Source organism: Ctenocephalides felis, unplaced genomic scaffold, assembly GCF_003426905.1.
Source record: "Ctenocephalides felis isolate EL2017-DRISC unplaced genomic scaffold, ASM342690v1 CF-g0.4_SCAFFOLD_03572, whole genome shotgun sequence".
NCBI classification, from domain to species: Eukaryota; Metazoa; Arthropoda; class Insecta; order Siphonaptera; family Pulicidae; genus Ctenocephalides; species Ctenocephalides felis.
The window spans coordinates 19,504,427-19,518,208 of record NW_020539726.1 but is presented as its reverse complement, the minus strand read 5'-3'; the positions used below and the strand labels follow the sequence as shown (position 1 = coordinate 19,518,208).

The following is a 13,782-nucleotide window of genomic DNA, read 5'->3' as shown; positions in this document are numbered from 1 at the left end:
GCACGTACCTTCTACACCTCAAAAATGTCACCATGATGACCGCCCCAACAGCCGCTGATATCACAGAAACTATGACCAAACTAAGCGTCCATCCTAAACCAGTAGAAGCTTCTGAAAAAAGAAGAAATCATTATTTTCTACATTCAAAAAATCTTATAATACACTTCTATATTTCTCAAAATGCAATTACAATCTGTTTTTGAAATACAAAAAAATAGTAATTATGAATGACAATATTTTATGTTATGTACAGAGTTCACTCATTAACAAAGTAATTTAGTTCGTAATACCCTTTTAGCAAATTCATTCTGAATATGTCATGAATATGGAAGATGTTTTGATCAAGAAGTCAATATACCCTAAAATAGACCAATGTTATGTCAAATCTACGTTATGTAGCAGTTTTCATATAAAGTGGTACTAAAAACTTTCAAACTCCTATGTGGTTGCTGGGCAGTCAGGCTTTTTGGATTGAAAATCTAACCTTGAAAACGCAATATCAAAAAAACAATCTTAAAATGACTGTATTTTTAAGATATGGCTTGATGACCTATATTGTTGTATTGATATGGTTAGTGTGAAACGCTTGATGGCACAGCAAATACATGACATATAGACAGTATTTAGTAGCGCTTTGTATGAAAACGGGAACGTAACATAGCCTTGCCATAACATTGGTTTATTTTACGGAGAAATCGTCCCATTAATTCTGCCAATCTCGTTGAAAATTGTATATCATATAATTTCATTTTATTTTATTATGTTTTATTGCTTATCAAGCAATAGATTGCTATGGACTATTTGATGTGCTGCAATTTTGAACCTGACAAAAATTTGAAGCCAAAAAATCGACGTTGACTAAAAAAATATTTAAAATATATTTTATTAGTTTGTTCATCTTGGTCAACAGCTTTAAATGATAAATATTTTTGTAATATGTCAGAGACTTAGATATAAAAAACTAATTTGATATTGAAGACTCGATAAATTGACTAATGTGTTTTATGATTGAATTCAATATTAACAATTTAAAATGATTTACAATTCCAGTTCATAATTTTGTGAGCAGTGTTTATTTATTGCTTTTACGAGCAGACAATACTGTTTGAAATAATCGACCAAAAAATGATTTTGTTTTATTAATTTCTCACAATAATTAACTGTTTTATTATCCGTTGTTTTACTGATCGTTGATGCTTGTCAAGTTTATCTTTTCTTCGGATGGGTAGTTCGTTTGAGTAATGTGAAGACGATATGCTCAGTAATTGAACAGAGTTTCTTTTAATTAATAAAGCAATAGATCAAGTTGAGTTGAGTTTATCTCAAATGGGAACATATGGTTCATTCTTTGTATTTTCACCATCAGCTGCAATGATTCATGGAGAAAATAGATATATAAGTTGTTTCTTATTTCGTATCATGGAACGTGGAGTGTAGTACAATTCAAGATTACGATGAAACTGCATTATTTTATTCCATTCATAAATCGATCGCATTGTTTTTAATTATTTAATGTGATTCAATACAAAAAGTAAGAAACGATTGACGATGCTACCAAGATGAAATGCGTTATCACAAAAACGTTTTAGTTTTGTTTACTATAAAATATTCTCAGAATATGTTTCCTTTGCTACTATTGCTACTCATTTTCTATTGCGATTTTAGTTGCTTTTCCATGATAGAAATGGTGATTATTTTTATTTTTTACAAATCGTACGTAAATCATCCGAGTGTACTGTTTCTAAATATAGGGGTCAACTGAACAAATTATTTATTTTTTTAAACCAGGAAAACTTATACTCAAAGTGAAGAAGAAGAAGAAGATAAAGAACAAGAAAAACTATACGAAAAAGATGTAGAAAAATTTGAAAATTATGACTCCCAGGAATAAATTTATCAAAAGGGTCATTTTTGACCTTTGACCATGTGCTATTTCTTTAGCTCGCATCGGAACGATGAGTACTTTAGAGATTTCTTTTATAATTGTATTTTAAACAATGTTACACCCCATTATGAATTATAGTAACCTTCACCCTGATTTTAGGTTTAAATTGACCGGGCTATAACTTCAAGAGATCATTTAAAAACCAACCAACCAACCAACAAAACAACAGTATCACATGAGAAATATTCTTGAAAGATCTAGAATAGATAGATTACTTGAGTAAGTTTTTTATTATTTTTATAATCACTATTTTATCTCAAAACTCTCCTTATTAATTTAAAAGAACATAAAATGTTGTTTTATTACTTGATTTACCGATAACCTTAAAATAAGCATTAACCACCATCGAACTGATAAACGCATAGTTAATCATTGTGTAGATATAATTTATCTTTTCGATTCTGGTACAGGCTCTTAAACATCCATGTCGTATTGTAAATAATTTCGATCATATTGTTAGTGGACAACTGCTTATTAAAAACATTGTTTTCGTATGTACAATTTATGTGCGAAAAATATTATCGGTATCGGCTTGTATATTGTTGATTGTATTCTTGCATTCTGTCGAAAGAGCAATTAATTTTAATATCCAATTGACAATTGATAATAATTTAATATTTCATGCTTAATAATTCATATTGTAAGTGGTGGGCTCGTCGTAGTGCAGTGGTTAAGAACATAGGCAAATATAAAAAGAATAGTGATGGGCCGCTGGGTTACTCTCTCGAAAAAAATACTAACAAGGAGAACCTCAGGTTTACTCTTCTGAGATTTTAATGAAACTTCACATGGCGATTGAGTTGATAGTTAAATCAAACACCTTAAAATATTATAGGCCTATGAGAAGCGGTTTAATTATAAAAGTATTTATTTGTAAGTACAATAACTCATGAGCACAAATGCTAGAGTGGAAAGGATTAAAACAGGTTATTAATAATAATAATAACAGGGTAATACTATTAATGACCAGATATTAAAAGTATGGTTTTCTAACTATTAATTTATATGTGATAATTCTTGAGCAGAATGTAGAATATTCCATATATAATCAATTATATATGATAATTCTTAAGTACATCAGAGTTAATATTTTATGAGAAATATCCAAGAATTATACATCATCATTAACAAGTAATTTGTTAAGAACTATGTTTGTATATGATAAAAACTTGGAGCTTCTAGTCTTAATGAACGGATGCAATGGTTGTAATAAATATATTATTTATGGTCGCAAACATGATGCAAAAAGGATATTAATGATAAGTAAGCAAACGATTTAAAACACTTCTATTTGTTTCATAATTTTCTATTCTTGTTTTGTTGGAAGTCGAGTTTTTTAGAACTTTAGAAATTAACAGGAATAAATTAACAATTATAAATTAATTAAGAAGTTGTAAACTAAAATCTATGCATCGACGAGATTACTACATTTTTCGAGAAGATTGCTTTATTGCAGAAATACTATACATGTAATTAAAAAAATATGTATAGAGTAATGATTCTCTATAAATTTCCTTAGAATCTCTGTGCTAAATATATATTTAACTCACTACTAATAGTAAATTACTTAAAGTTTTGATGCTATATACATTCATTTTAATGTTTAAGTCTTTTAATTCTACTCATTATATCGTTTTCTATTTTAAGTTTTTAAACTAATTTATATATATATACATATATATATATATATATATATATATGTATATATGTATATATATATATACATGTACATTTATGCATATATAAATTAAGGTCTCATACCTAACCAAATATAATTTCTGGAACTAAAATATTGTTCATTCAATAGAAACTATTAATATTAAGAATGTAACTTTCCAATTTCATTCAAAATAAATTATTTTCCAATACATAAAAATATGCAAAAGTATACGTGCACAAATAAATACCTTTTAATTGTTCAATATTTAATATGTCAAATCTTTTCGTATAAATTATATATATAATAGCAAATGTGTATATTAAAAGTTTATTTATATTTTCTGATATAAATTAAAACCTTTCAAAAGTTTAGAAATTATTGCAAATTTTACTATTCAATTATTTTTTTGTATTTATAGCTTTCACAACTTTCTATGCACAATAGTACAAATTACAAAGAACTTTATTCGGATATTTCCAATATATAAAATGATCCTTCAAAATGAAAGAAATGTAATTATAAAATATTATTTTGTAATTATGCTATGTAATGCTAATATAAAGAACTGATGCAAATTTATTAATAATATTAGAAAATAAAAAAAAAATATTAATTTCAATTATGCCTATAGTTAATACAACTTAAGGATAAGAACATCTTCTTCGATGCTTCAAAACATTTTTAAATCTAAATAACAAAAGTATAATTGTATTTTTTCAATATAGTATTGTTTTACCAATCCGAATGTCTCAAAAAAAAAATAAAAATTTTGAAAAGAACTCTGATCTTATTTTTGTTTGATAAATATTATAGGTAGATTTTTTTGTCAATTCAGTACATTGTATATTAATTTAATATACATCTAACCGCTATATATGAAATAAAACTATATTCTTTGAAATTTAAATAAAATTTATAATATTTTGGGCAAAAATATGCCATCATTTGCGTATAAAGATAAATCGTTTTAGGACCTATGGCAATTTTTATATTGTATATTATATTACTATACACCTAATCGCTTTATATAAAATAAAATTCCGTTCTTTAAAACTTATTTTTTTTTTTTTGACGAAAATATGCCACCATTTCCGTACAAAGAACAAGAAGATTTAGGGCTCATGGCAAATTAGTCGTTGATAGTTCTCAAGCTATTGACGAACATAGCCAGTATCACTCTATCAACTCATTTCCGGGTGCAGATTGAAGTACACGAAGTTCGCTATTTGTAATTCAGCAATAAATGAAGATCTGTGTGTCCGTCTCAGGGAGGTACACTACCGTAGTATAGAGAAAAACCGTGGTCAATTTCCATAACACATTAAAAAGACTTCAATGAGAAATATTTAGTCGCATTTTGTGAATGACATCTTTGGTAAACCACATTTTTTGTTTTTTGGTCTGATGTTAACACAAACAAAGCGGATGGTTTTCCAACTCGTGAACAGGCAACGTATAACTGCCCATGTAAAAAAAGATTTTATAAATAATCTATTTAAAATTTATCCCGCAAACACTAAGCTATTGGCCTTGCGACTTGTTAATTGTCATTGCAAAGGCAAGGCGAACTGGAAATTGCAATCGTTTAAAGTCAAACGAAAGACGAGTCAGAATCATTGGTATGTCACCAAATCGCCAGCAATTTTTGATTGAATGGTGAAATCCAGTGCGTGCACATCATATTTCTTGGCGGCAAGAATTGCTCGTTGACTTAACCAAGCATAATTCTGATAACTCTCACTAATGCCATTACTCGAATTTTTAATTACGGTGCGTGAAGTTCCAGCAATTTGCATTAGCGCACGATGCACATTTAATTTTCTTAGCTATAAACCTTGCGGAGCCCGAGACCTTTCCAAAGAATGCAAAATTGTCGAAATCGGTTCGTGCGTTCTGGAGTTAAATCGTCAGGAAGAAAAACCCGATTAATTTTCATATATTCTAATAATAAAATTAGCTGCCTAAAAATGTTAAATCTTCATTTAGTGATAACTATTGTTAAAATCTCAACGATTACTTGATTATATATTATAAGGATAAATTTTAAAAATAATGTATCAAAGTAAGTTTTAAAGAACATCATGTATTTCTCAATGTAAAGTAAATCCGCCATCCCCAATCTCCCCTGAATCCGCATCGCCAGAAACTATTTGCTATCAAATAGCAAAACTTATTTACATTAATGATCTTATGAAATTCAATTCCATCGCATCGCATTCCGGTAACGGTTCTTATGTTATTGTTTTCTTGGGCAGATCGAGCACTTATAGAATCAGGGTTATAGGTATTGCATTGTTTTATAATCGACCGAAGGTTTCTGCTAGACTAACCGCTTCCTCAGGAAAAGATCGTAAGAAATAGTAAGATATGCCCGAGAAGTTAATAAATTTATTTTATTGTGCAGAGGTTTCAAAAGCCTACGCATATTACGGGTTTTACACCACATCTTTGATATATTCTCAAGAAGTGTGCATGGGTGATTTATTTTCTGAACTCAAAATTATAAATGATACAAAGACAAAGGAATTAAACAAATAATCAATTAGAAATATAAATTTATAGTTTTCAAACATACAAAAGTTCGATGTATTTTGAAATATAGAGGCCAATTCTCCGGTAAAATAAATTTTCTGTGCGATAAGGCATTGCAACGCTATGTTACTCTCAATTTTACCGGAGAATTGGTATTTTAGTGAACCTCAGCTTTTAATGAATGATCAATATGATTTTTAATGAGTCTCTAATTTAGTGTATTGTTTACGCGCGAAAAATAAATTCTTACAATTTTAAAACAATTGAAAAATCTATAAAAAAATGTTTTGTTTATTTTACAACAAGGAGACATGTTTCTGAGAAAAAAAGCTAATATTAGCTATCCGGAACCATTTCTTTAAAAACTACAACCATCAAAATACGTACAGAAATTGGAATTATACAATCCAAAAGTGAGTTTGTGTGAAACACATAATCTCTAAATACAATATTACATTGAATAATATCTTCCCAAAGAAAGTCTTTCAAATCGCGCAAACCAAAATAAATGAACTAGCGTATCGGGTGTCGTTATTTTCCCTGAATAATCACATATGTAAATAAAATGCAAATGTTTATCTTAAATGAATAACATCGCACCCTTACATGTTACTTGTTTAATTCTGAATATGCAAATCACTTGCGAAAACAAATTCTCTAGTCTGTTCTCAAATCTGCATACGTGTTGAGATTATTTGGTATATTTGAATTTTATATTCTGGAAACTTCCGAATGTGATGACGTAAAATTGTTAAAGGAAATTCAAAATGAGATGAGGAAATAGAGGAAATAATTGGAACAAAATCACCAACAAATGTGCGTAGAATATGAGAAGAATTTCACAAATTTTAAAAAAAATCTAACGCCATATTTTTTTGATATTTTATTAATATTCAACGTCATCTTGTTGAGAATTTAGTATTTTGTTAACATTCATATATATTTCAGTATTTTATTAGCTGCTGCAAAAAATTCACAATACCATATATAGAGTTTAAAGCCATACCAGTGTTTTAACTAAAATACATTTTGCTGGTAATAAAATACATGAGGTATATAAACTCTTAAACTACTGCTTGTATTCATAAGTGTCCTTAAACAAAGAAGCATATTGTCACCATGTCACTTCTAATTTCAGGCACATAAAAACCTATTTATGCCGTCATGACTAATAAAATTATATTTATGATATAAAGTTTTTTATGTGCACTAAACGCTTTAAGCCAAAACTGCCAATAGGAAAGAGCCTCAACTTTAACACAGGACAGGGCTCAGAAAAAAGTTAAAATGCCAACTAGATATTGGAAAGAGAAGAAACATAAACAGCTAAAAAGTCTATCTTAACTCTGCAGTTCACCTAATCTTTTACCGAACAAGTAATAAATATTTATAGAGTATATAATATTAATAAATATGAAAGAAGCATTCAAATAAGATATTTGGAACTACAGACAAAATTTACAAAAACAATTGTTCAATTACCTTTATGAAGAATTAGTTTCATTAGATACTTATTCAATCAGAAGTTTCTGTTAGATGGAAAAATTGATCTTTGTCAATATTTTACCTGAGTATAACCGAGGCCGTAATAAAATTTGAATGATCCTTCTGATACGAAATAAATGCATTTTTTTAAGTTGTGATCCATAACAAATAAAATAAAAAAAATCACTTGGGTCAAATCTATCCAAATTAAATAAATGCGAAACAATCTGTCACCAACAAGGTATTAAAGGTGCTGAGAATTGCTAAATAAAGCTACATCTCACTATATGTTCCTACAAATTGAAACTTTGCATAAAATAAATCTCATTATAATCGCTTATAAATTGGCATTATATTATGCCTATTTTATTACTACTCTTTATACGACACTGTAAATCATGAGGTACTTAATATAATATACCACGCCATTTGTTTCGTTTTCATCTTCACCTCATTGGAATTGCACTCAATAATATTATTTCAAGATATTCTATAAATATTTTTCTGAAATCTATATAGACTAAATGAATTATAGCATAAATTGAAATAAACTATTGTCGCATAATTTTTGATGAAGAGAGATTTTAAGAAAAAGCGTAAAAAATAGAAGTTTCAAAAAATGTACTCAGATTATAGTTAAAATATAGCTTCGTAAGCTCCGTAACTGTGTAGGAGAGTTTTCGTTTGTCAAAAGCTCTCCTACTCGTGCTCGTTTATTTGCACCTCTAGCTTTTCAGAAAGCTATTGGTAGAATATTTTAGAAAATTTAGCATACACTAAAATATTTTAAAGTATTCAGCCATACCACGAATCAAATACATCATTCTAGCAAAAGATATAAAAATACCTAAATAGGAGTGTCCACGTTCCGCGACGCTGAAGAGTTTAGAGACTTTGGTCGTAATAAATTTACATACTTCCTTTCTAAATTATACCGTTCGGGATAGTTCCACGACATATTTCTAAATACAATACAAATTATAGACCTAGAGTATAAATATATCTATTATAAATATTGCGTCAATGCAAGCGCGGACGTTTATTGCGGCGGAACAAAAGGCGATTGAAAGTATAAGGAACAATATGCAAATATGAAAAACTGAACAAAACCGAATCGTTTATAGAATAGACGTAATTTCTTTTTTTATTCTACTATCTTATATAGTAATAATATGCTATCATTTTTCAGTATAAGCAAACTTATAGTAATGTGTATCCCGTGAAAAGTTGCGCCATGTTACAGGACAAATGACTAGGAAATTATCAATATATAATAAATGATTTATCATATTAATAAATTTTTACCAAAATGAAAAGTAACTGCCGAAATTGCAAAAATCCGTAAATACATAAATAAATGGTAGATATAGAATAGAATCTATGACAAAAAGAATATAAGACTTAATATGGGAGAAGCTATGTGTCATTGTAGCAGAAGTAAACGGTAGCAGGTACTTTTCAATAGGACCTTCAATAATATTAAAATATTTTTTTTTTGTTTCTAATGGATATGTAAACCGCTCTGCATCATCTTGTAATAGCTCGTTTGCGGACGCTGTAAACAGTAGTGTGTAGGTGCGTCACTTTTGTCAGCCAATATAAAATTGTACTATCATAAAATTTCGATGTGCGTTATTATTATTATTATTATTATTATATTTTTTTAATTCTTAATCATGAATATGGTTATGGTTATATTCTAATATTGTCTAGGCTAGCTTAAACTAAATTCAAGTATTAAGTGAACTGACATTTCTGGCAAGTGATGTCATGTGTCAAAATGAAAAATGTTTTCAATGTTCAACAATAATATGTTGTGTTTTGCATTTTTTCATTTATTTCTACAACATTACTCTAGTTTTATAATTCCTAACATTTCCCTTGACCAACACTAAAAAGATTTATCAAAATTTGAATAACCGTTTAGGAGGAGTGTCAATTTATACGTGCGTACAGAAGAAATTTATTTAATATATATATATATATATATATATATATATATAATATATTGTGTCAAGTTTATCAATCTTTGATAATGTGAACCAATTGTTGTGATTGCTAAATTGTTTAAACAGTTTTCTTAAGAAATGTAAAATAAGTACACCCGAGAAATAGAACTTTGGGGCTAGTTGTAACATGCAAGAATGATACTGTATTATATTTAGTGAAGTCTCTTAAATAGATTAACTTGAAGAAGATGCGATGAAACTGTATTACTGAAAACACTATATCTTTTATTTGAATTATCAGTAGTTTACGTTGATTCATAAGAATTTCTATTACAAGATAGACTATATGTTCTATTTGCATTAATTATAATTTGAGTTTAATTTATGAAAAGAATTACTTACAAACATATGAATTTTATAAGCATAATAAATAAATTTAATAAGCAAAGAACATATTGTCAGAGGTATTAATTTGTCGTTAGTACTTGCCACGGTGACGTTGAAACTAGCACTAAATAAAGGGTAAGTTGTACGACCGCACTTTTCCTAGAAAATGAGTAATTGTGAAATAAAGAATATTAGTTATGAAAATATGTTTACGTGATTGGATAGAAGAATAGCTACTATCCATCTTTATTTCGTTGAAATATATTCAGTGAATTTCAATATGTAATAATTTTGTTGAAAAACGTGTTACAACAAGACCCTTCTCAAATAAGGATGAGTTGAAAATTTACCAACGGGTGCCGATATTATAGAGATTCGAGTTAAACTCGAGGGCATCTTGAACGCATTGTGTTGTTGAACTCTTGTCGTAATAAAAATCTGGATCGTAAAACAAATTCACGTGCATCTCTTCTTGATTTTCGAATACAAAGCGTGGCGCGACAAATTACGCTACCAGGCGCGGCTTTCGTCGGACATCCGACCATCTGACGGCGTATCTTCAGCTGTGTGGTATGGGCACAAACTCATTTTATAGTTTGAAATTTATTTTTATAGTTATTCGTAGTTTTATGTCAAGTGTAATAAACCGAATGTTCTCTCGCGGTTCAAAGCAGAAAACAGTTCCATCGATTTACGTACAGACAGACATGAGAGATCTGGCAATCGGACAGCGAAAGCTCAATAATGTTCGCGAAATCAAGCTTTTATTGACCGTAATTAAAATACTTTACAAGACTCTGATAAATAAACGTTTGGATGTTGACAGGTTAAGGACGTCACAAAGTATATGACCATACCCGTAAATAAGAGTTAATAAAATCACTGAATCTACATAAAATTCAGTATTTACAAATTCAGGGACAAGACTATAAATATTCGTAAAAATATTGCAGGGTAGAATTATCTTGAAACGAAAGACCGAGTTAACTGCTAGTCTGTAAATTATAGACGACATATTAATTCGAAAAAAGCTTTGAATGAGCGTAGAACACGTACCAGATACATTTTAGAATCAAATAGCAGACCTATATACTGATAATTATATCTGTAATGAAAATATTGTTGCATGTATACGCTTTGAATCAAATAACCCTTTCAAAGATGATTTTTGGTATTATTAGTAATGATAAAATCGAACATATAGCTGAACTATATCATTTCCTGGTAAACGAATAGTATAGAAATATGTAAATTTATAGACTGATATTTCTATGTTTCATAAAAATGTATTAAAATATAATATTATCAAATATATACAAAATGTCATGACATAAAAATTGTTTTTTCACCAAAAACTCATGGCCTCTATGAAATGGTCTTGGGATTTTAAGGCAAATCACAGGCAATAATTGATCTTCTTAAAAACATTTGAATAAGAGTTTCATACAAAAAAGAAAATAAAATAAAAATGTATATGAATTCAAATTTGATCTATGTAGCAAAACTCAAGCCGATGAGTTCTGTTCAGCCTTCTTGGAATGCTATTAGCCTAATATTAATAAATTTTTTATATAATATGTTAATTGGAATGGTATGCCAACCTTTATTTATGCCTGGTTGCAAACAGTATTATTTCTTGCTGCATAGTTAACATATTGGTATTTTGATGTACTAGCCAGTTGGGGATATTTAGACAGTCAGATTTTCAAAGATGTCAGTTTCAGTCCCAGAATTGATCTAGCAATGGTTGATCTAGTACATCGCAATCCATTATTCATAGAAAAAAATTAGAACCAATTAAAAAACATTCGATTACTACTAATAAGGAGACGTGTGGATTAGTTTTTGGCAAAGGCAGGTCTAACCGTTTGGGTATAAAGTGCCATAAGTGGTATTTCAGTCTTTGACATAACGGTGAGTCCGATTTAAATAATTGGCAAAATGAACAGTTGGTAAAATTTTTGTGAAGGCAGGTCCAGCGAATCTGGAGATCCAATTAAAAAGTAAAAAATAATGCCTTATGTACATCGTATTATCAGATATTAAAAAAAAAATTTAATAATAAGTAGAAGTTTTGTGTACATTTATATGGGTTCGGTACCAATATTTACACGTTAGACAACTACGCGGCGCTTTTACACTTTGATATTTCGACTCCAAGCCAGCTATGCAGCGCGATTGCATTAAAAAATGTTCAAAATTTTCAAAAAAATCGAATTCTTCAAAAATGTCAAATTTTTCAAAATTTCAAAATTTCTCAAAAATCTAAGCTTTTCAAAGCTTTGAAAATTTGTTAAAGTATTTTTTTTAATTTAGTTTTCGGTAAGTTTTAGCAATTTGCCTTAAGGCACGATGCCAGGCACCACTAGATGCATTTCTGGTGGCTATAATAAAGTAAAGTGAAAAAAATGATCCTATTAATAAGCCAGGACAATCATTTGTGAGTGCAAAACCGTCATCTTTACGTATCGTTCGCAAAATACCTGTCCCGTTCAATATCTCTCTCCTCGGTGCATTTTATGCATATATGAGCATATGATCTAGTGGTCGATTGTCCGCCCGCCGCCCGGCGTTGACGTCCGCGGTGAATGCAATATGGATCGGGTTGCAAGGTAATTCTCATGTCCGGCACAAAAGCCGTCTAGCGTTGTGTAAAGTACGAGATTTGAGCAAGGAATTCCTGTTGAACAACAAACTGGAGATAATATGAAACTTCCTTAATCAACAGATTCACGTCACTGATAAGCGCCCTCGGATGCGGACGGCTAGGTAACACTTGAGCTTTAGATATTTCATGGAGAGGATTATACGTCATTTACTACCAATGTTTGAGCAAATTGAGCAAATTATTAATATGTATTTGATTAAATTTTAAATATACATATATACTATCACCAGAGGTCAACAGACTGATGCTAACACTTTCGCAAACAGTTACAGTTTCAGCAAAAAGCAAAAAGTTACGGTCATTTTATTTTTAAATAGAGAGACCGATTAACAGACAAACGTTATGGCAAGACCAAGTTACGCTTTCCATACATTATGCTACTGAATCATACTGAATACTGTCAAAATGTCATGTATTTGCTGTGCATTCAGGTGATTTACACATAAACTGCAACGTTACTCGTATGTTATGAACCTGAGTCAGAAAGACCCCGTTTTCTAACATCGTTTTTTGACATTTGTGTGGTTTCTAGGTTATGTTTTCTATCTGACAACCCGAGAAAATCGCCTGACTGCACTGCAACCACATGGATTTATTCAACGAATTTGTATGGAAGGTTCTTCATAACCTAACCTTGCCATAACATTGATCTGTTATGCGGCAGAATCAGTCCATAATTGTCATATATGAATTTTGATTAAAACCCGTTTATAAGGGTAGCCAGATTATCATATTTTAATCGTTATATACGATAAATGCTATAGCATCCACGTCAACTAATACGCCTCTATTTTACACAATGTGCTTTTCCCAAGCTAATTAGTGAAAATGGAAAAAGATAAGATAGTACGAAAATACATGAAAAATCAGTTAGTCATTACCTTTCAGGTATATTAATTACAAAAACGAAGATTATATAAAACTAAATTCAAAAAATGACTTCACAATTTGTATGGTATAGCATTCATGCCATCTGCCTCATATTTAAAATGAATGTTAAATACTGTTTAAAATTTCAACATTTAATATATTTTACATTTTGCAAAAATATCTAGCATGGGTAACTTATAGTAATTTTTATATATGTCTGTATGTATGTGCGGACACAAATATTCGCCGACGATTTCGTGAACACGGATTAACCAATTAGAATTAC

General features: G+C 29.6%; 1 protein-coding gene across 2 annotated transcripts in view; it reads right to left on the bottom strand.

Annotated features, from left to right (window-relative positions):
* LOC113387814 overlaps positions 1 to 13,782 on the bottom strand; it is an 872,338-nt gene that overhangs the window by 28,167 nt on the left and 830,389 nt on the right. For both annotated transcript variants that reach the window (XM_026625191.1, XM_026625192.1), the window contains one exon: positions 9 to 111. In XM_026625191.1, the coding sequence (XP_026480976.1) occupies positions 9 to 111 (103 nt within the window). The remainder of the gene's footprint in view (positions 1 to 8; positions 112 to 13,782) is intronic.